This window comes from Hippocampus guttulatus, chromosome 13 (assembly GCF_054856545.1).
Source record: "Hippocampus guttulatus isolate MCC_2025c chromosome 13, RoL_Hgut_1.0, whole genome shotgun sequence".
NCBI classification, from domain to species: domain Eukaryota; kingdom Metazoa; phylum Chordata; class Actinopteri; order Syngnathiformes; family Syngnathidae; genus Hippocampus; species Hippocampus guttulatus.
Window position 1 is genome coordinate 10,581,810 of NC_141273.1, and position 21,258 is coordinate 10,603,067.

The window sequence follows — 21,258 nt, forward strand, 5'->3', positions numbered from 1 at the left end:
GGTACACCCTGAACTGGTTGCCAGCTAATTGCAGGGCACACATAGACAAACTACCATGAGCGCTCACACTCACACCTCGGGACAATTTTGAGTGTTCCGTTAACCTGCCACGCATGTTTTTGGAATGTCGAAGGAAACCGGAGTACCCGGAGAAAACCCACGCAGGCACGGGGAGAACATGCAAACTCCACACAGGAAGGCCAGAGCCAGAATTGAACCCTGCACCTTCTGCGCTGTGAGGCCGATGCGCTAACCAGTCGACCACCGGGCCGCCTAAAGATAACATTACAAAGGTTATTATTTTAGTAGACGACATGTTCATCGCCAATTCATTTATTGCAATGGGATGTAGTTCTCCGGATGTCCTGCTGATGGCAACACAGGACATACATTATAGGCAAAAGTATCATTGACTCCAAGGGCAATTAACTTTGCCCCATCTTGACACAATTTCAGAGTTGTATACATACAAAATCCTCCTGTTTTAAAATCACAATAAACAACAGTAAAAATGTAGTCAGGAACTGCAGTCGTTCCCTTCTTGCAGCATCAATCAGGCTGGTGTACTGTAAAAATATTCATGGGTATTAAAAATATATCCCACCATTATAACTTTCATGTGGGGTTATGGTATTACATTTTTGAAAAGTCTAATTCACCCATTTTGGCAATTTACTTGTTGATTAGTCTCATCTCATAACTGGTTACATTTCTGGCTTAATGTCTCTCTGAACACTGGTGTTTATGTGTCAAATTCTGTGTGTGTGTGTGTGTGTGTGTATATATAAAATTCCTCGTCTCACCCCTATATATATATATATATATATATATATATATATATATATATATATATATATATATATATATATATATATATATATATATATATATATATTACTGGAGACAAATTCCTGTTTGTTTTAACATACTTGGCCAATAAAGCTAATTATCATTTCTCATAATGATAACTCTCTCACAAAAAAATTATTGCGAATTGGTGTCACTATCGGCATTCACTGAAACAAGCCAGAAAATATTTTATAACAATGTCAATGCTTTTTTTTCTGTTCCCACAGAACTTTTTGTGTAATCCTACATGAGCATTTTTGACCTGATTCTATTTATTTATTCTCATCATGTTATCCTCCGTCCGTCATCTTGTCTTGATGAGAAATTGGCCAGTATATTTATTTACACAAGGCTGTGGAATTGACTCCTCCCAGGATGAGGGTTGGGAATCAAAGTGTGTCTTTGTAATCTCACGGGATGTGGGGAAGAATGTCAAGAGCAGCACTTTGTCCAAAGTTGAGGAGAGTGACCTGAGCTGAGCCGAACGATGTTCTCTGCTCTCAAGGCATGTTCACTGAGGGGCTCCAAAGTGATGAAAGGCTTCCGACAGGATCACAGGTGTATCATCCAGCACAAGCCAGCTAAAGACAAGATCGGACCAATGGTAGGACTCACACTATTCTTGTTTCAGCGAATATTCCTTTTTAAACTCGGAAGTAAACACATTTAAAATTTTCAGCCAAACAAAGTCAGTTTGTGATGGTGCACTTTATGGACTATGATGCAAGGAAATCAAGCGAAGTGTGCGTCCCCGGCTCACGAGCAGTGCAGAGGAGAAGATGTTTTATTCATTTCTTATCCATAAGTCAGTTGAAGGCTAAGAGATCTTGATGGAAGTGAAACAGAGCCACCGCTTGTTTACGCCACAATAAATGCGTTGATATGTCCTCAGGGAAGTGCATATGCCCAGTCTATGTTAGCAATATATGAGAGTGATTGTGACAATGAACGAAAGTAGCCAGAACTGAAGGTGAATTTCGGGGAGATAACTTGAGGAATCGGTGAGATTGACATGTACACTCGTCTGGCCCGTCAAAGACCTGATCAGGCGTGTTATTGTCATTCTTCAGGAAAGTGGTTAACTCATGACATAGACTCTATTTTTCTACAAGTGATTTTTTTTTAATTGACTACTTTACAGCAAGCGGCGTTCGCCATATGTGTGTTTGCTGCGACTCTGCTGGCCCCAGCTGGATGGATCTTACACCATATCCCACACTACCGACAGAGAGCATCTCCACAACACCATGACTGTGGATCTTCTTGCAGTTAGACCCAGTCGTATTTGGACAATGACAGAGCTTTTATGATTTTGCCTTGATACAAATAAAATAACCATTACAAAACAAAATTAACAATATGAGTTTGAAGCTTTCATTTGAGAGTTTTCATTTATGTCCAGTAATTTCATACAGATTACCTCCATCAGGGGCTCCATTTCTGGGCAAGGTGACATGATTTTAATATCATCAATTTAATAGTGCAGATTGACTGACTGGAGTGTGGCGACCTTAGACATTACCAAATTCTAACGTTCCTGTTGTACACCACTGCAAACTTTAATCACAATAATAAACATGTTGTATTTTACAGTGAATGGGTATTTATTCACCGCATAATCTTTTTACATAACACTTGCATATAATATTTGACTCCCCTCATGTACCAACAGGATGTTGCTTCTCATCAGCTGGATATGAGATGGAAATACTCCAAAAAAATCCTTGGCACTGAGTCAGTACTTCGCTCAAAACCCTCAAGTCTGTTTATGTTGTACTTTCAGCAACATTCTCCAGCGCCTAAATTCACATTTATTTTGCTTTATATGTATAAAACCCCATTATTTCATCAATTAATATAATAGGAGCTCCGGTGGTTAAAAATGTAAAAAGAACAATCTAATGTATTGTTTTGTGTTTTTTGTTATTGTAAAGTGTCCTTGGGTGTCTTGAAAGGCGCTTATAAATAAAATCTATTATTATTATTATTATTATTAATAAAAACATGCCATATTATATGATACTGCTGTACAAAAATATTCTTCCGGATACGTCATGCTCGCAGTGTTTATGTGTTTAATTGGCAGCCATCTGTTACACGATTAACTACTTACATACATAGGACACACACCCACACACACACGCACGCACACACAGGCACACACACACACACGCAAAACAGGATTACAAATAAAAGTTTTCAGTATTTCCTTAGTTGAACCATTTCAGTTTTTTTTTTAAGGCGATATTGGATATCCTGAATGGCAATTTGTCCACGCAGGGTGAGTCCATTTGGAAAGGTGTGTTTGTTTGTACCATCTGCACAACAGGCTTCCTCTGTCCCCCCCCCCCCCCCCCCCCTTCCCCTCGGATTTCTCTCATCCCAATAGTAACGATTTGCTGAATTAAGACGATGTTGTAATATGACTGAAAGCAGCACACAGGGAAAGTGGGAACAGAAATAGTGCACAAATCCATCGCGCACAGTGGTACGATCAATCTGAGAGAGAGAGAGAGAGAGAGAAAGAGAGAGAGAAAGAGAGAGAGAGAGAGAGAGAGAGAGAGAAAGAGAGAGAGACAGAGCGAGAGTGTTCACTTTTCCACCAGTAAGGGACACACACCGAAGAGGGTGCAAAAAAATATATATCCAAATTAATTTGACAGCGTGGCTTTTATGTCTCCACAAGTGTCTCCGAAATGTCCACCAAGGCAGAGCAATGTGAGTAGATATGTATGTACTGTATGTGTTTCTGTCAGGTTATATATGTATTATGTATTCTTTTTTTCCTTTAAAAAAAACATTTGGGGGGAGAGGACGAGGGGAGCTGTCCTTGGTAATGATGGGTTGCCAAGGCAGCTCGCAACACGTTCTCACTGCAGAGGAAGGCTGGAGGACTCGATGTGTGCGATGTGTGCGTGTGCGCGTGTCCCCTCCTTCCTCACTCTTCCTCCGCATTTCTTTGCATCTTAAAATGAAGTCCGTCGATCGTTTGCACAGCTTTTTAACTGACCGCCGAATATACAAATTCAACACAAATGCGGACACATATATTTGAGGTGCGCTTCTGTCAAGGTCAGTTCGGTGGATTTTTTTTTTCTTCCCCAAGCAATATGGTTGCCTGAAGATTGCCCATGAATATGCTAGGATCAGGATGGTGGCAGGCTCTTTCCCCTTCTTGTCTGTGAACAGGTGGAAAAACAACCAGTCTTCTTCCATAATCCTGACTATACACCTCACATGTACTTTGATGTAACTATTAGTCAATGATAAGGTGTGACTTGTCAATCAAACTTGTTTTTTATCGAGTTAAAAAGTTGTGGTGATGATGCTGTCCAGTAGTGTTTAATTTTATTTTTTCCAAATGAGAATGAAAAATGTTAAACATAATGATCATAACACAAGGGATGCAGAGTAAAGCGGGCTCAAACATGGAATAACAGACTATAATAATTGTGTCTGAAAGCAGTTGTTGCCAAGCTAAAAATGCAGACAAAAACACTTTCTAATATATTGCAGCACACCATGACAACCTCCAGCTCGCACTCCAAATGTATGTTCTGCATAGGACTTTGATCGGAATCACATCTGATAAATCTGATTGGATGCTCAAAAGTCAATCAATTCTAATCCATACACAAAGTACTGGTGCTATCAATAAGCAATTATTATAATAAGAAAACTACAGTACTGCATTTCAAAAACAGTATTAACATCAATGGTATGATGATCATAAACAGTAGTGTACCGTTATGTGTAGTGTCTTTAATAGAAGGCGAAGAAAAATGTACACGCTACAATTACAAAAGGCTTCAGTAGATATTATATCAAGTTTTGCCCTAGAGTACATTTTTATCAGTCACACACATAGTTATGCAGTAATTGTAAATAGAATGCAGTGAAAATACATCCGAGACCCATGCAAATGCATGCATGAATTTGCACAATTAACTAGTTGGTGAAAATATACAGAATTGACCGGGGCAAAAGCTAAATGTATGGTATATAAGACGCCAACTACTTTTGTATTTGCAAAAGCCATTTTCTTAGAAAGCTGAAGGAAGTGAAACACAAAAAAATAAATAAAAAGAATGGCAATATACTGACTGGCAGCCAGTTCAATTGTTTAACCCCATCTCTGGCCCACAGTCCGCTAGGATAGGCTGTGATCTTGAACAGGATAAACAAGCAGGGGGGTGGTGGCAATTAGACAATTTGGTACAACTCCTGAACGACCAGTCCATTCTAGGCCGACATGGCCCAGCAATTTTTTTAGTGGACAGCTTATCATGTTATCGGGTTACAGGGCGCATGAAACGGTTGAAATCATTTTTAAATGGGCTCGACCTCCTTTATAATCTCCAATACTCACAATCATGCCATCTTTTAGCAAGACATAGAATACCGATCAACAACTACAAGACAATTTATAAGACTGTACGCTTACAGAGAGTTTATTGAGCGACCGGATGACCCCGGTCATGGTGGTTGCAGTGAGGAGGTGGTGCTAGTCTTGAAGGAAGAGGGGGGAGGAGGAGGAGGAGGAGGAGGAGGAGGAAGATGTGGTGGTCTTATTGGGAGAAAATGAGGAGAAGAAATAGAATGAAGCAAGAACCAGCAATAATTAGCCCAGTACAGATGTGTGTCAGGTTGCCGTCGGTAGATAGTTGTTTTATGAGCTGTATGTTACAAAAAGAAGACTTAAAATCACCCTCACCGCACACTGGTTAGTATTCGGCACCTCTCCATCGCAAATTCCCGGGTCCGATAAACAGTATAGATGCATGGATGAACAATATTAGAGTCACTGCTGGGGGCGGGGGGTGGAGTCATGAAGCTTGTAGTCCCCTTTGACGTTTGCATAGGACTTGTCGTGGATTTTTAACTCATATGTACCTAATATTACATCACAGATTTTCCTCTACCTAGCAGGATTTTACACTGATCATTTTTCGACACAGATTAATATTACTGCAGCGTCACAAAGGAGATTGTTTCACACTTAAAAAGAAAAAGAAGAGCAAAGCAGAAGCTTACAAAACTGCACGCCTCCCTGCCAACACAATGGCATCAACATTGTTAGATAATTTAATATAGTTTACCACTGCTAATTAGAATGTACTGTTATGTCTCCTCAAGTGGTGAAGGGTAGACACAGCCGCCAGTGCAGGGTAAGCATTTGACCTTGACTAAATTTGTTTGTGTGGCAAGGCCCTATTAGTGGATGAATTACGAATGGCTCGGAATGTTGTAGAGCTGTCCTGTTTCAAATGTCTATACAACAGCACATGGACATCGGGGACAGCGTCTCTAGGTTTGTAGATTTTTAAGAAAGGGGACCGGAGGGTGTGTTTCAACTACAAGGGGGGCTCACACTACTCAGCCTCTCTGGTAAGGTCTATTCAGGAGTGCTACAGAGGTGGGTCGGTCGAAAATCGAATCTCAAATCCAGGAAGAGCAGTTCGGTTTTCGTTCTGGCCGTGGAATAGTGAACCAGACTACACATTCGGCAATTTTGCGGACAATCTATGTTCCTTCCCTCACCTATGGTCACGAGCTGTGACAGGAAGAACAAGATCTATCATACAAGACACTATGTTTCTGGGACTTGAACCAAGTTCCCTTAGCACATGTTGACTTGTTTGAGCATTAGGTAACCCCCCCCTGCCCCCCCGCCCCCCTTCCCCGAGGCTTCTTATAACATCTTAGAAATAGCTCAAAAAGGTCACTTGAAAAGGGCCAGAGGGCATTGGAATCACAGCCTCTGTTTAATTTTGTAACTGGAACATCTTTGGAACATGCACGCGAGAGACACGACAATATCCCATTGAAACTGAATGCATTTGAAACCTTTTGCATGTTTTTATCTTTGCTCAGCTGAACATGTTTGTGTCCCAAATTTTTAATCTGCTTGTCACTCTGCTCTTTATTTTGTCTATAGTTGCTTCTAAGATACGATACTTGCAAGAGTATCACAACCGTGTGCAACACAATATTTATCCTGTGCCCTCTGGAACTGACATTGCAAACACACTGAAATACTTTTCTCAAACCCTGCTCAGGTAAGTACATTGCTCTGGAACCAACAGGTAACACATTTCAAAATGTCTGAATTTTTAGACTTGGTCAGATATACAGTATATTTTTTCTTTTTTTTGTGTGTTCTTGTGGCACCAATTTTTGACACCATTACACAAATAGAATAGATTTTAAAAAATCAAAGAGCCAAGTGAAGAAAGCCGACTACCATTGCTCTCAAAACGCAAGAGTACTTGTGAAAACAGCTGAGGTGGAGCTCCAGGATGTTTATTGATTCAGTGGTCAGCTGCTGGCTGAACGCTTCTCTGCTGTGGCCCTCTCCGAGGGGCCTACGGAGGGCTGCTCCCCAGTTGTGGGGTCAGCCCGCTCCCACGGGTGCCGTGGAAGGCGCAGGAAAAACATCCTCCTCCGGCGCCGGCCAAGTGGGCAGCCATTTTGAACACAGTAAATCGTCACTGTTTGTCGTCCCTCCTCTAACGACAGGATATTTCTGCACTTGACTCCATCGAGAAACTAGTGCAGTCTTGACATATAAAATGGAGGAATTATTGAACTCTGCCCCATGTCACAATCAACTGAGTGCAAAAAAGGATCATTTAAAAAAAAAAATCAGGTCCATTATTTCTCTGTTGTAACAATGCTTCTTAACAACAGTTTTTTTTAATGCTTTTTGATTACAGCCCGTATTAAATGTGTCTAATCCTCACTGACTTTGCAGAAGTTTGTTCTGCTTTTGCTATTGACTCTTGTTTAGAGTCGTTGCAAGTCAGCTAGGCAATGTTGCATTCGTCATGTCTGTACTACCAACACCCACACCCAAGCCGATCCCAAAAGTCAAGTCAAGTCAAGTCAAGTCAACAGTATTTATAGAGCACTTTCAAACAGCCATCGCTGCATACAAAGTGCTGTACATGGAGCAATTTAACATGCACAATAAACAGTAAGACAAATCGGTAATAAAGGCGGTAGAAAGCACCAAACAGTAAAACCAAGAACAAATCTAAGTCATGCTGAGTCGAATGCCAAAGAATACAAGTGAGTTTTGAGGAGGGTTTTGAAGATGGGCAGCGAGGAGGCTTGCCGAATGTTTAGTGGGAGGTCATTCCAGAGAGAGGGACCAGCAACAGAAAAGGCTCGATCCCCTCTGAGCCTCAGTTTAGTTCTTGGTACTTCTAATAAAGTCTGGTCCACAGACCTGAGGCGCCGGGCAGGTGTGTAGGGGCGGATGAGCTCAGAGAGGTAAGGTGGCGCGAGATTATTCAGAGATTTGAAAACAAATAAGAGGATCTTGAAAATAACTCTAAAATGAATGGGGAGCCAGTGAAGGGATGCCAGAGTAGGAGTTATGTGCTCCCTCTTACGAGTACCAGTCAAGAGGCGAGCGGCGGCATTCTGGACCAGCTGAAGGCGCTTAATGGAGGACTGGCTGACTCCAAAGTAAAGGGCATTGCAGTAATCGAGCCGGGATGTGACAAAGGCATGAATTACCATCTCAAAGTGTTCATGTGAGAGGAGAGGTTTTATTTTGGCCAGCTGTCTAAGGTGAAAGAAGCTGGATTTAACAACGGCACCAATTTGCCGATCGAGTTTGAAATCACTGTCCAGTTTAAGGCCCAAGTTTGAGACTGTTGACTTAAGATAAGGAGACAGGGGGCCCAGGTCTACAGGATGGGATGTACAAGGGCAAAAGTGTTCAAACTGGGTTGAGGTCAGCGCTCTTGGGAAGTCACTCCTCTCTACATTCATTCCATTCTACTCTAATCAATGCCAAGACGAGGGAGCAAAAGCTGCGCCATCTTGGAGGATGGAACGACACTGTGGAATCTCATCTTGATATCTTGCTGAGCTTTCCTTCAATGTTGACATGGCTAATTTTCGGAGATGCCCACCTTAACGTCTCACTGCCTCCACACTCTGGTCGTGATTTTCATTAGTTGGAGGTACTGTAGATTCAAAACATTCGTCAGTCTTCCAGTGATATACAGTGTATTGTTACGACAGAGAAATTATCTCATTTATTTAGGATTATCCAATATCATTATTTATGTTCACACCTAATTGATCCTTCATGCTTTGCTGTGGCTTGGTCCAGTATGATCAACCACTGTACTGCTGCTGCCGTGTCTTTTGCACAAATACAGCAGAATAGACGCTGAAAGCCTGACAATCTGTCTCAAGTGACGATGTCAGTGAAGTGAGAAAAGGAATGACTCAATCCTTTTTTTCCGGCAAGCTTCATCCTGCCCACCATTATAAAGGCAGAGGAAAAGCTTGCATGTTCACATCTTTTTTTTCCCAGACGCAGGTTAAAAAAAATTATCTGACCATTTTAGAAGCAGAAGAAGTATGATTATGCTTTTAATTATTGTAACACATAGTCCGTTTTTTTTTTTTTAAGTTGACAGTCTAGGATTGGACAGCCAATGTCACATGTCTGTATCAGTGCATTTCTACATGTGTTTTATGTGTATATGTTTGGACTTTTGTAAGTGCGTGTGTGTGCGTGTGGGGATGTGCGTGTGCGTGTGTGTGTGTGGATGTGTGTGTGTGGATGTGTGTGTGTGTGTGTGCCCGCGTGTACCAGTCCAGTGTATGCGTGCGAGTGCGTCTGTGTATTGTTCATGGTTCAATTCAATAATGTATTCTGTAAATGAGAAATGGGCAGTGAAAAAGTCAGAGGTACAGTCTGTGTATTGACTTGATTTTGTAACAAAGATATACAGTGGATACAGTGAACATACCCCTTTTGAAATCAAAGGTTTTTCCGATTGGAAAAAAAAAAGTTAGTAGCCCACAATAAGTCCCTCTAATTTAAAAAAAAAAGGGTTTTTTTTTGTTTTTTGTTTTGTTTGTTTTTTTACTCAGGTGAATTTTGGAGTGGTCCAGGGAGAAGACAGACCTGAATCCAAGAAAAGGAAAAAAGAACAAAATAAATGCACAAAAGGGGAGGCGGACAAAAGATACCCTCAGAACATATTTAGCACTTTTGCAAAGAACTGCCAACAAATGTAAAAATACATCAAAGAGTACAAAATAAATAAAATACAGAAATCAAGCTGTCTTATAAAAATAGATTTTTTTTGACATGCATTTCTGCGGCCATCTCATTCTCTATATTTAACCCTAATTGTGTATTAAATAATATTTTTTTTATAGGGGTGTGTTCACTTTGTACATCCACTCTGTGTGACTTAGCAGTATAACTTTGAGTGGACAAGTCATAAAACGTTCCGTTCAGCTGCAAAAGCTCAAAAAATGTAACCTGTAAAAATGTTCATTTAACCCCCCCGCAAGACCCCCCAACGACCCCATTCTGATTTCCCGCCTGAATGTCTCTAAAGTGGCCTTTTTACAAAAAGATGCATCATCCTTTAAAATCTGGGATGAATTCTTTGCCAATAGAACCGTTGTAGTTCTTCATAAAATGTGCAATCAAAGAGCAATGCTCTCTGGCCCCTTCCCTCCCTCCTCCACCCGAGATGCTCCACACTCAACCCGACAAGTTTTTCTTTTTTTCTTTTTTCTTCCCCCCCTTAAGATTCAATATGTCCACCACCTTCCCCAGGGGACAGCAAACACAATTGTCCATCCTGCATTAGCTCACAAACATAATTGTTACCAGTCATCCCCCTTTGATACAACCTATTCCTTTGTCATTCTAGTTTCTCCTCTACCGTAGACTTAGTGGCATTTATTTTAGAAACCTGAATCCATATGCCTGTTGGATCTCATTATTTTTCCTGATGATACTGGTGCAGTATCATATTGTATGCATACGGACATTATTTCTCTGGTGCAATAAACATGTGCTGTGAAATAGGAGCACTTGATCTAACCTCACACACATGTTTATTACTGGCTGAAGCATGTTTCAAAAGTGTCACCTCTGTATTTTCCCTAAGCCAATTTGGTGTCACTCCCATCCTTGAACAGCCCGACTAAAGACAAGGAAATTTCAGTTGTTGTTTTCCTCCCCGCAAATTCCCCTCCCGCACATTGGCCGTTTTGCATGGTAGCCGTCGCTGATTGGATGAAGGCAGCCAGCAAGGGACAGATGTTTGCTCTGTCACTTTTATTTGGAGAAGTATGGGGTTGCCACTGAAAACATGCCATTTTTTATATTTTTGCTCCTTGTCACCAGATACGCATGAGATGCAGTGATCATCAGTATGTGCTCATATTTTTTTTGTTTTTCTTTTTCCAAGTTTGACAATATCAAGGCAAATTGAATTCCAAGTCACTGTGAACAGACCGAGCAGGGCAATCCAGTCAAATAGTGAGACACTGCATCCTATGTGGGGTTTATCTGGGTTTGTTTTTTTCTATTTACGCTGTCTCTGTAGTGCCATTTCAATGTAATGTGCTGTTTTTTTGTGTCTTTGTTGTCTCTTTTTTTCCCTTGTTCCCCTTCCCTCCCCTCCCCTCCCCTTCCCTCCCCCTCCCAATCCCGGAGCAGCATTCTGTCCCGCACAGGCAGGAAGGAGAACCAGGAAGCTTCCAAATTGGCCGTGCCCATGACCATGTGTCTTTTTCCTGTGCCATTCCCACTCACCCCATCTCTAAGACCACAAGTCAGTTCCATCAACCCTACAGTTACTCGCTCCCTCCTTTACAGCGTTCTGCGCGATGCCCCGTCAGACCGCGGGGGGCAGGGGCAGCAGAGTCGGGACGCTCAGCTCTCAGAGTACCCCTCTCTGGACTATCAGGGCCTCTATGTGACCCTCGTGACCCTGCTTGACCTGGTGCCCCTGCTGCAGCACGGTCAGCATGGTGAGTCAAGGCCCCAGTGCGCCACTGTTTGTCATCATCATCCCCCCCTGAGCCGCCTGGCCTGCATGAAGCCACTTCCGCTTTTTTGGCCTCTTTTGTAACGGGATGGAGAGAAGTCCTGCTGAGGATCTTGAGGGATGCATGGGGTGATTGGGAGCACGCTGGATCCTGTCAACCTAATCATAAGCCATTGGACACACCAGCCATTGGCCTCCTCTTCTGTGCATCATATTCGACTGCATGTTTGTTATGTGCAGTGGGCGGAAATGTTTATGCTCATGTGGAAGCACATTACGCTAAATGGAAAACGTATGCATACTGTCAGGCAAAGTTTGACATTGTTAGTATACCAGGGAATGATTGCCAGTTTTTGTTTTGCAGTCGGTGCTCTTTTCTTTTTTCTTTTTTTTTTCTCCTCATGAATATTTTACCCCTGTTCAAGAAAGCCAGAAAGCATGAAATCCCATCACCTTGACTAGAATGCTCCACTTTTACTGAGTGCAAACTTTACTTTTAGCAGCTTTCCAAGAAAGCGCGCGTTCCGATTGTCCTTTTATTTCATGACTGTACTGATAATTGATGACATGTAGTAATGTAAGTTTTTTAGCACTGTGGCTGCATCCAGTATGTGAGTACTGTATGTACAGCTCATTGAATGAGTGTCTGTGTATCTCTCTTTGTCTTTTTTTTTTTTTTTTGCCTCTCCTCTTTCTCATCAGATCTGGGCCAGTCCATATTTTACACAACAACTTGCCTTCTGCCCTTTCTCAGTGATGATATTCTCAGCACTTTGCCCTATACTATGATCTCCACTTTAGCCACATTTCCCCCTTTCCTCCACAAAGACATCATTGAGTACCTCAGCACCTCTTTCCTTCCCATGGCCATATGTGAGTATGCCCTCATGAAGTCAATATCTCCACATATAAGCATATTCTAGAGACTTACAATGAAGCGTATGTATACATCAAGCAAAAGGCTTATTCTACTCTCAGAAAGAGTAGAAAGTTTAGTTTGTAGCCTTCACTTTAACTTTAGAGTTATCGTTTTGATGGAAAGGGGACATGCACTTATCTTTAGAGTCCAACAATTTGGACATTAACGTAGCCTGTTCCTTAAAGTACAGTGTTGCGATGGACTCCACCTAGATCTGCTTTAGAGACAGGAAAAATCTACATATTGCTCGCTACCTGTACAAAATTTCAGAAATAAAGCAAATACTGTACCACAAAATCAAGTTAATAAAGTGGTTGACAGTCTTTTTTTCCCCTCTCAAATGCAGTGGGATCCACGCGGAGGGAGGGGGGAGTCCCAGCGTATGTTAATCTGTCTGCTTCCTCTATGCTAATGATAGCAATGCAGTACACTACAAATCCAGGTAATCCGCCCTGTTTGCTGCCTTTGACTTTCAACTCATATAAATGTATGATACCTCATATTATCACATATACAGAATCCAGTAGAAATGTTTTTTCAACTATTTTCAATTTATTTTTAAAGGGAGATTATGACAGACATGCTTGAAGTATCTCAATGTTAGTAAATGTGAAGACAATTTGCAATTTTCATATGTTGGCAAGAAATTACACAGGATTTGCCTTTGCGGGCCACATAAAATGATGGGGGCCAGATCTGGAACTCAGACCTTCAGTTTGGCACCTGTGCATGAATTGATTCAACATAAAAGTTCTTTTATCCATATAGTTTATGTAAAATAATTTATGAAATGATTGTTACCTCTGCTCTTTCCCAGTTTATCACTGTCAGTTGCTGGAGTGTCTAATGAAGCACAAACAGGAAGTGTGGAAGGTATCTTTATCTGGTTTTGACTTAAATTGCAGTTTGAAAAATGTTTAAAGTTTCCTTTATTGTCTTTATCGTCAGTTTTTTTTACTGTATCACATGCATAAAACAAAAAAATACAATACTTAGTATTATCTATATATAGGTATGATACTGTAACTTTTAAAAAGCATTGAACATATCAGTCAATTAAAAAAAATGAGTTAAAGAATAGGCGGCCCGGTAGTCCAGTGGTTAGCACGTCGGCTTCACAGTGCAGAGGTACCGGGTTCAATTCCAGCTCCGGCCTCCCTGTGTGGAGTTTGCATGTTCTCCCCGGGCCTGCGTGGGTTTTCTCCGGGTGCTCCGGTTTCCTCCCACATTGCAAAAACATGCATGGCAGGCTGATTGGACGCTCTGAATTGTCCCTAGGTGTGAGTGTGGGCGTGGATGGTTGTTCGTCTCTGTGTGCCCTGCGATTGGCTGGCAACTGATTCAGGGTGTCCCCGCCTACTGCCCGAAGACGGCTGGGATAGGCTCCAGCACCCCCCGCAACCCTAGTGCGGATCAAGCGGTTCGGAAAATGGATGGGATGGAGTTAAAGAATATTTTAAAAACAACACAAACTTAGGTAAATTGTTGACTTCCTATAGATACGCAAAATAATAAAAAATACTATGTACCAAATTCCAGAGTTGATAATCAAATAGTTGTGTGTATTTGAATACATTGTGTTTTCTTGTCGAGGAAAATAAAGCATGCATGTGCGCCACTTGTAAGATAATATGAAACTAAGCTTTTCCTTAAAAGTAAAACTAAAACTGAAGGAAACAGCAAAGTGTTCCCAAGTTACAAGGAATATCTTGTTCGGTATTTGGCTACCTCTCGTTGACTTTGTTTCAATAATTACTGAGTGAATTTTAAGTATGTCTCCCTGTTTCCCCATCTTTGGTACCAAGCTAAAGGTGCCTTAGCCAGTGGTTGCATCACCATTAGCAAACAAGCTAATCAGATGACAGTAGCTTTAGGAATGGATTCAAAGCCTCAACAAAGATATTAATGCCCCATTATAAAAATATTGTTCTCTCAACACCACTCAGATCATTTTTTAATGAGAGTTTTCCCCACAGCTCTTGTATACTTGACATATTTATTGTGTGCAGGACCTTCTTTATGTCATATCTTATGGCCCATCACAAGTCAAGCCTCCAGCAGTGCAGATGCTGTTTCATTACTGGCCCAACCTGAAACCACCGGGAGCCATCAGTGAATACCGAGGGCTGCAGTACACCGGTCAGATCTTTTTTAGATTTCACCTCCCGGCTCTAAATGTCCTTGAACTAACCAAAGCTCTCCATTTTCCCAACTGCCATTTATTCCTAACAGCCTGGAACCCCATTCACTGTCAACATATTGAGTGCCACAATGCCATCAATAAACCTGCTGTCAAGGTGACCCAAGTCAAGATGTGCCTTAAATGTGTTTCTATTGTTCTGTTTTGTTTTTTTGTTGTTGTTGTTTTTTTGGGGGGGGGGGTGGTTGTTAACGGATCTGTGTTGCAAGATTCACACATGAACTTTACAGGGAGTGCATGTGGCATGCTGCAGATTGTTCGAGCACACACATCAGCGTGTTTGCTTTTGTGAGCCCCACAGTAAATAAATCAGTGAACATCCAAGCAGCTGTAATGATAACATCACTACACACACACACACGCACACACACACATACAGATGCACACAGACTAGCCTCTGCTGTTTGTTGTTCTCTTTTATTTGCTTGGTCTGCCTCCATGCAGCCATGCTCAAAATGGACAAATAGAGTGTGAGCAGGAGCAGGGACAGGAGACGGATTTCAATTACTTTGAGCTGTTGGGGGGGAGGGGAGGACTACGCTTAATTGGAAGCGGTGACCCCACGTAGCCCTTGGAGATGGAGGTTCTGGGAACAGTAATTCACAGTGCACTCTTTGCCAGGCACAGGTTGCAAGGGAGCAGAGTGCACCATATGCAGGAAGCCATTCATAGCGAGGCATGGAGAGACTGGTTGTAGTGTGACAGTATTTCTTTAGCAAGGATGAAATAGTGTACTAAGACTGTACTGTTGAGTTCTTTGAGCGACACCCATAGAAAATATAACATTGTGTGAGTTTATTAACATAGCATTGGCAAGTATACCTGATTTGACATGACTTTTTTCTTTTGCAGATGTGTATAGATCCCACGCTTTCTGTTGCCCTGGGAGACAAGCCGCCTCCTCTTTACATATGTGAGGAGTGCAGTCAGCGAATAGCCGGGTATGCAACACCTGGTGAATTCCCAACATGACCGACAAAGATACCGGTATATCGTCGATTTACCAATCAGAGGATGCTGATTTCCACACTCAATTTGAGGAGAACATTCTTCCAATCAGAGCAAAGAATGTTTATATATCAAGTATTTATAAGAAATCCTCATATTCAAGAGGCCAGGGTTTTTTTGACTAACTAGAAAAACTGAAAAAGGGTATACTAGGTATTTCCAGCCAAGATTACCAATATATATATATATATATATATATATATACAGTATATATATACAGTATATATATATGACTACAGAAGACGCAAAAAGAAACCAAACAAACACAAATAAAAACCAACAATCCTAAGCAATGAAATAAGGAAATTACCTAGCCCTAGTTCCTTGTTTCCATTGCTCAATCCTCACCTCTGCTTTAATGACATAACATTCTTAAAATGACATCCTTCCTGCCTTCCATCATTTCTTTCTTTATCCAAGGTTGATTTTCTTGTCTCGTATATGGAGGAGGGTTGCCAGTAAATAAAACATAGTTTACACATTGTTCCCACCTTTTCAGAGACCACGCTGAATGGCTTGTTGATGTTCTTCTGCCCCAAGGTGAGCATTCCTAACCTTGGTTTTAACTACTGTACATATGAGTGTCTGTCACCCATTTTAAAGAATTCAATAAATATGTAGAAATTGTCGCACATGATCCTTTAAAACAGGGGTGGGAATCCCTTTTCTTATTTGCGACAATTTGAAGTTGATTGGAAACCGTACTCAATTTATGAGGGGAAAAAAAATTAGCATTTTGGCTTGAAACGCCCTTTGAGCTTTTAAATGCAGTTGCTCTGAGGTGTTTTAGGAATCCCTTGACAGACCAGATCAAATGGTCTCGAGGACTGCATATGACCCACAGTCTGTTGGTTTCACACCCCTACTTTAAAAGATACACTGATTTTTTTCCCCCCCTTGTTGGCGATGTAAATAATACTCTTAATTTGATTTGCAGCTGAAATATCTGCCATTTGTCAAAAGAAGGTAAGAATTATATGTACATAAATAATCACAATTCTGAAATGTAAGGCCCAACTCACAAAGTACAACACTATGGGCTCTGTATTTGTAGACTTAAAACTACTGCATCATGATTTTTGTGCCGGTGCGAGCACTGCTTGGCGTTTTTGGGATTTTGGCAGTTGGCTCTACGCCATGTTGGACGTTCTGGCATACCAAGGCCTTTGACACGCCCCCGCAACACCCGATAATTTGGTGGCTGAACTACACTAAACTAAACTAGTATGGGTGCAGGGAGCGTAAAGCGATTTTCAGCCATAAATGACAATGGAATGCATTGAACTCTCTGAATCAGTGTAGAAATCAATTCATTGAATAAATTATTGTATCATCTTTATTATATGTTTTAAATCACCTCCCTGGTCGTGGTACAGCTATTGGGGGGGGTTGAAAAAATATGATTTGACATTAATTTCTCTTTATTTTTGGTGACATTTCCAGTCACATGATTTCAAATCATCAAATGAAAATTAACTTAAGATTCTAATTTTTGTCACGGTTTAATTACTTCTGGGTTTATAGTCCCTGTATGTGGTCTGTATATTGTGCAATAAGGTAGAGCAGGAGGAGTAAAATGTGTTCCCCCGATTCACAGTGCATTCATTTAACTTAGTACACATGTAAAATAATCTCTAAATGAAACTGAAAGGGGTGCATCTTATTTTGCTGATGGGGCTTAAACAAAGTGATTGCTCCCGAACGACAACTGGAATATTGAATGCGAGATGATCTACAGGATTCCAGTCAGCAGTCAGGCTTTGCAACCCTGCGTTGTCAATGGAAACAACCTGCCTCCAACCAGTTTGTCCAGAACATTTAATCCACGTCCACATCCTCTCCTCCTTTGCAGCAGGCTTTGCTCCACTCATCTCAGAAAGCCCTTTCAACTCCCACCTGGATTTACACCGGAGCTTTCATTATTAATTGAGTCATCATTCCTTCCGCTCATTGCGTGTCATATTGTCCATCGTGAACACGCCAGCGGTCCCAAATCTTTCAAAATATCGTGAGCATTTAGAAATGTAACATCAGGCGTGCAGCACTGCTGAAAGATGGGTGATTGAATGAGGGCCGTTACCATCTGAGGACAAATATGTTAATTTGATCGGCTGCATTGCATCCCTCTAATGGCAATAGATTAGAGGGTGATCAGATTAGGATGGCTCCGTCGTGCCATGCTTTTTTATTTTTAGAAGCCTGAGACAGTAGGGACGCAAAAATATATATATTTTTTAAATCCCAGCAGATGTGGAGAGATGGATGTTTCTCAGCAAATGCATCTGTGATTTTGAGATTTGTCATGATATGAATGTCACATCAGGAATCAGAAACTGTCAAGTGTCTTCCCCTTTATGACTTGGACCCGCGTCTTCTCAGAACTGTAGCTCTCACGTCAGGAGGGCTGTGGTCACCTGCTTCTCGGCCGGTTGCTGTGGGCGTCATGGTAACCGGCCTGTCCGCTATTGCAAGCGTTGCCATGTCAACCACCACAGTAGCGAGGTGGGGGCTGCGGCGGAGACTCATCTGTACCAGACTTCCCCTCCTCCGATCAACACCCGGGAGTGTGGGGCAGAGGAGCTAGTTTGCACCGTGGAAGCTGTTATAAGGTGAATTCACATCTCCGTGATCCTGTTAATTGGGTTATAGATGAAGATGGAGACTTGTTAAATCAGGATTAGCATAACTCCTGTTTTACTGAACATTCTATGGACAATACATTAGGTGCATCTGCAAAGTGACAACCCAGCACAAGAGCTGCATCAAACAAATCAGCCTTTACAGAGATAATCATTTGTTACTATCAGAAAATAAGAAGAACTAAAATGCCTCATCAGAATAAGAATCAGATTCAGAATCATCTTTATCGGCGAAGTATGTAGAACACACAAGGAATTTGTCTCCGGTAGTACAGGCTACACTAGTATCATCATAAACTTCATACTAAGATGTGTTTTATTATTATTATTATTATTATTATTATTATTATTATTAGCTGGATAAATAACTAGATAATATAACCAAATATTGCTTTTTGTTTGATCAAAGCTATTGTGCTTGTAGTTGATCGTGATTTACATCAGCACTTTGTCATTCTGTGAGCTGTTTTGGTAATCACAAGTGTCGTAACTGAGAACATTTAAGAAACAGCTGAATCTGATATGGGGCATCCACCCATGGCAAACTTTAACCACAATAATAATGTTAATGTTCAATTAGATGTCCGCAGATGGTGTTCCTGCTGTCCTATCTGATGTGCGTTTGTGTGTTGCATCCAGGGAGTGTGTCCTTTACTATCCCTCCATATTTTTCCAGCTTGCTGAAAGAGGCTGAAATCCATGCAGAGCAACGCGAGTTTGAGCTGAACAGGCGACGGCAGATGGGCATGTCTTCCTCGCACCACTCTTTGGACAACATCGAGTTTGATAACAAGGAGGACGACCAGCACGACCAGCGCCTCCTCAGTCAATTTGGCATCTGGTTCCTGGTGTGTACTGAAGGCCCGTCGCCATGTCTGTCAATAACAGGGAACATGAGATAAGGAAACGCACGTTCTTATCGCAACCGTGTGGCTTATTGCTCTGCTTCTCTGAACGTCACTTCAATGCACAGGTGAGCCTGTGTACCCCCAATGAGAACACACCCACTGAGAGTCTGGCCCGGCTGGTCAGTATGGTCTTTCAGTGGTTTCACTCTACCGCCTACATGATAGACGACGAGGTGGGAAGCCTGGTAGAGAAACTAAAGCCACAGTTTGTCACCAAGTGGCTAAAGACGGTGTGTGATGTGCGATTTGACGTCATGGTCATGTGTCTCCTGCCCAAACCCGTCGAGTTTGCCAGGGTAAGGTCACATTGTGGTTATGATTTCCCTCACAGGGCCATTACAGCTACGAATCAATGTAACTGTATGATAATTCATATTATCACATTTATTCAAGAAATTGATGGGTGACTTCTTTTGAAATTAGAAGCCAGTAAAAAAATGTCAACTATTTGTTAGTTCGTTTTAAAAGGGGAATTCACTCACTTATGATGAAATCAAATTCTTGCAATATCTCAATGTTATTAAAAGGGAAGACAATTTGCAGGTTTGGTATTTTAAGCAAGAAACTTGACTTCGACGCACATAATATGCCTTTGTGGCCCACTTAAAATAATGTGGTAGGCTGCATTTGGACCCTCTGCTTTAAGTTTGACACCTGTGTTTTCAAGTACTTCTCAAAGACACTGTGGCTCCTCATCAACCTACCCAGATGGTATATGTATTTGAAAATTTAGTCAAAGCCGTACTGGCAAATCCTTTTTTTAAGCATGAGTATGAGTATAGCAAATAGTACCGGCACTGATACTGGTACAGTATTGGTACCTGAGTGTCACGTGAAGAGCGGAATTAGGACCTGGAAACAGACATGACACGGAAGTTGAAAAGTGTTTATCTACGAAAATCCAACGTACCGTATTTTCCGCATGATATGGCGCATCTAAAAGCATTCCAATTTTCTCAAAAGGCGACAGTGTGCCTCATAATCCGATGTACCTTATATATGGATCAATATTCTGATTTCTTGGACGTACTATTTTAAATGTTCTGTGAAGAGCTTTCTTAAAGCTTCGCCGGTCTGAAAGTTCTATAAAAATAAAGCTGTATTGTATTGTACTCCCTTTAGCATAGCTCCATCTAGTGGATGCATATGAAAACAGTTTTAAAATAGGCCATTCATTGAAAGTGTGCCTTATACTCCGAAGCGCCTTGTAGTGTAGAAAATACGATAACTGCAGGGAGCAGGGCTAGAGGCAGAAGACGCTGGTTACCAGTCAATCATTGGGTTGTGCATTGTATATTGCTCTTAGGTTGGAGGTTATTGGGACAAGTCCTGTAGCACAGTGACCCAACTGAAGGAGGGTCTAAACCGCATCCTGTGCCTGATTCCTTACAATGTCATCAGCCAACCACTTTGGGAATGTTTCATGCCTGAGTGGCTGGAGGCCATCCGCACAGAGGTGCCAGACCAGCAGCTCAAAGAGTTCCGGGAAGTCCTAAGGTAAATGTGACTGTCATTCAAGTATCTAAGTACATACAGTATTTGAGTAACTAATGTTTAAGTGGTGGCCCGGTGGTCGACTGGTAGGCGTGTCGACCTCGCAGTGCAGAGGTGCAGGGTTCGATTTTGGCTCTGGCCTTCCTGTGTGGCGTTTGCATGTTCTCCCCATGCCTGCGTGGGTTTTCTTCGGGTACTCTGTTTTGGTCCAACATTCCAAAAACATGCGTGGCAGGTTAATGGAACACTCTAAATTGTCCCTACGTGTGAGTGTGAGAACGGATAGTTGTTTGTCTATGTGTGCCCTGCGATTGGCTGGCAACCGGTTCAGGGTGTCCCCCACCTACTGCCCGAAGACAGCTGGGATAGGCTCCAGCAAGCCCCGCGACCCTCGCGAGGATAAGCGGATCAGAAAATG

General features: G+C 41.8%; 1 protein-coding gene and 1 long non-coding RNA gene across 8 annotated transcripts in view; both read left to right on the forward strand.

Annotated features, from left to right (window-relative positions):
- The first annotated feature begins 1,279 nt into the window (after positions 1-1,279).
- On the forward strand, positions 1,280-2,439 carry LOC147196300 (uncharacterized). The gene is made up of 2 exons (XR_015102666.1): positions 1,280-1,453; positions 1,991-2,439. It is a non-coding gene; the product is annotated as an uncharacterized LOC147196300 (long non-coding RNA).
- Positions 2,440-3,424: 985 nt separating this feature from the next.
- unc79 (unc-79 homolog, NALCN channel complex subunit) overlaps positions 3,425-21,258 on the forward strand; it is a 37,096-nt gene continuing 19,262 nt past the window's right edge. The window contains exons 1-15 of one of the 7 annotated variants that reach the window (XM_086127408.1): positions 3,425-3,567; positions 6,788-6,908; positions 11,342-11,655; positions 12,375-12,545; positions 12,938-13,033; positions 13,409-13,464; positions 14,601-14,730; positions 14,824-14,888; positions 15,644-15,732; positions 16,299-16,339; positions 16,737-16,765; positions 18,179-18,408; positions 19,115-19,286; positions 19,412-19,642; positions 20,653-20,843. In XM_086127408.1, coding sequence (XP_085983534.1) covers positions 3,546-3,567; positions 6,788-6,908; positions 11,342-11,655; positions 12,375-12,545; positions 12,938-13,033; positions 13,409-13,464; positions 14,601-14,730; positions 14,824-14,888; positions 15,644-15,732; positions 16,299-16,339; positions 16,737-16,765; positions 18,179-18,408; positions 19,115-19,286; positions 19,412-19,642; positions 20,653-20,843 — 1,958 coding nt within the window. In that variant the 5' untranslated portion in view covers positions 3,425-3,545. Of the gene's footprint in view, positions 3,568-3,841; positions 3,922-6,787; positions 6,909-11,341; positions 11,656-12,374; positions 12,546-12,937; positions 13,034-13,408; positions 13,465-14,600; positions 14,731-14,823; positions 14,889-15,643; positions 15,733-16,298; positions 16,340-16,736; positions 16,766-18,178; positions 18,409-19,114; positions 19,287-19,411; positions 19,643-20,652; positions 20,844-21,258 lie in introns of those variants that run through there. The other 6 variants (XM_086127410.1, XM_086127412.1, XM_086127407.1 and 3 more) reach the window with 6 other exon arrangements.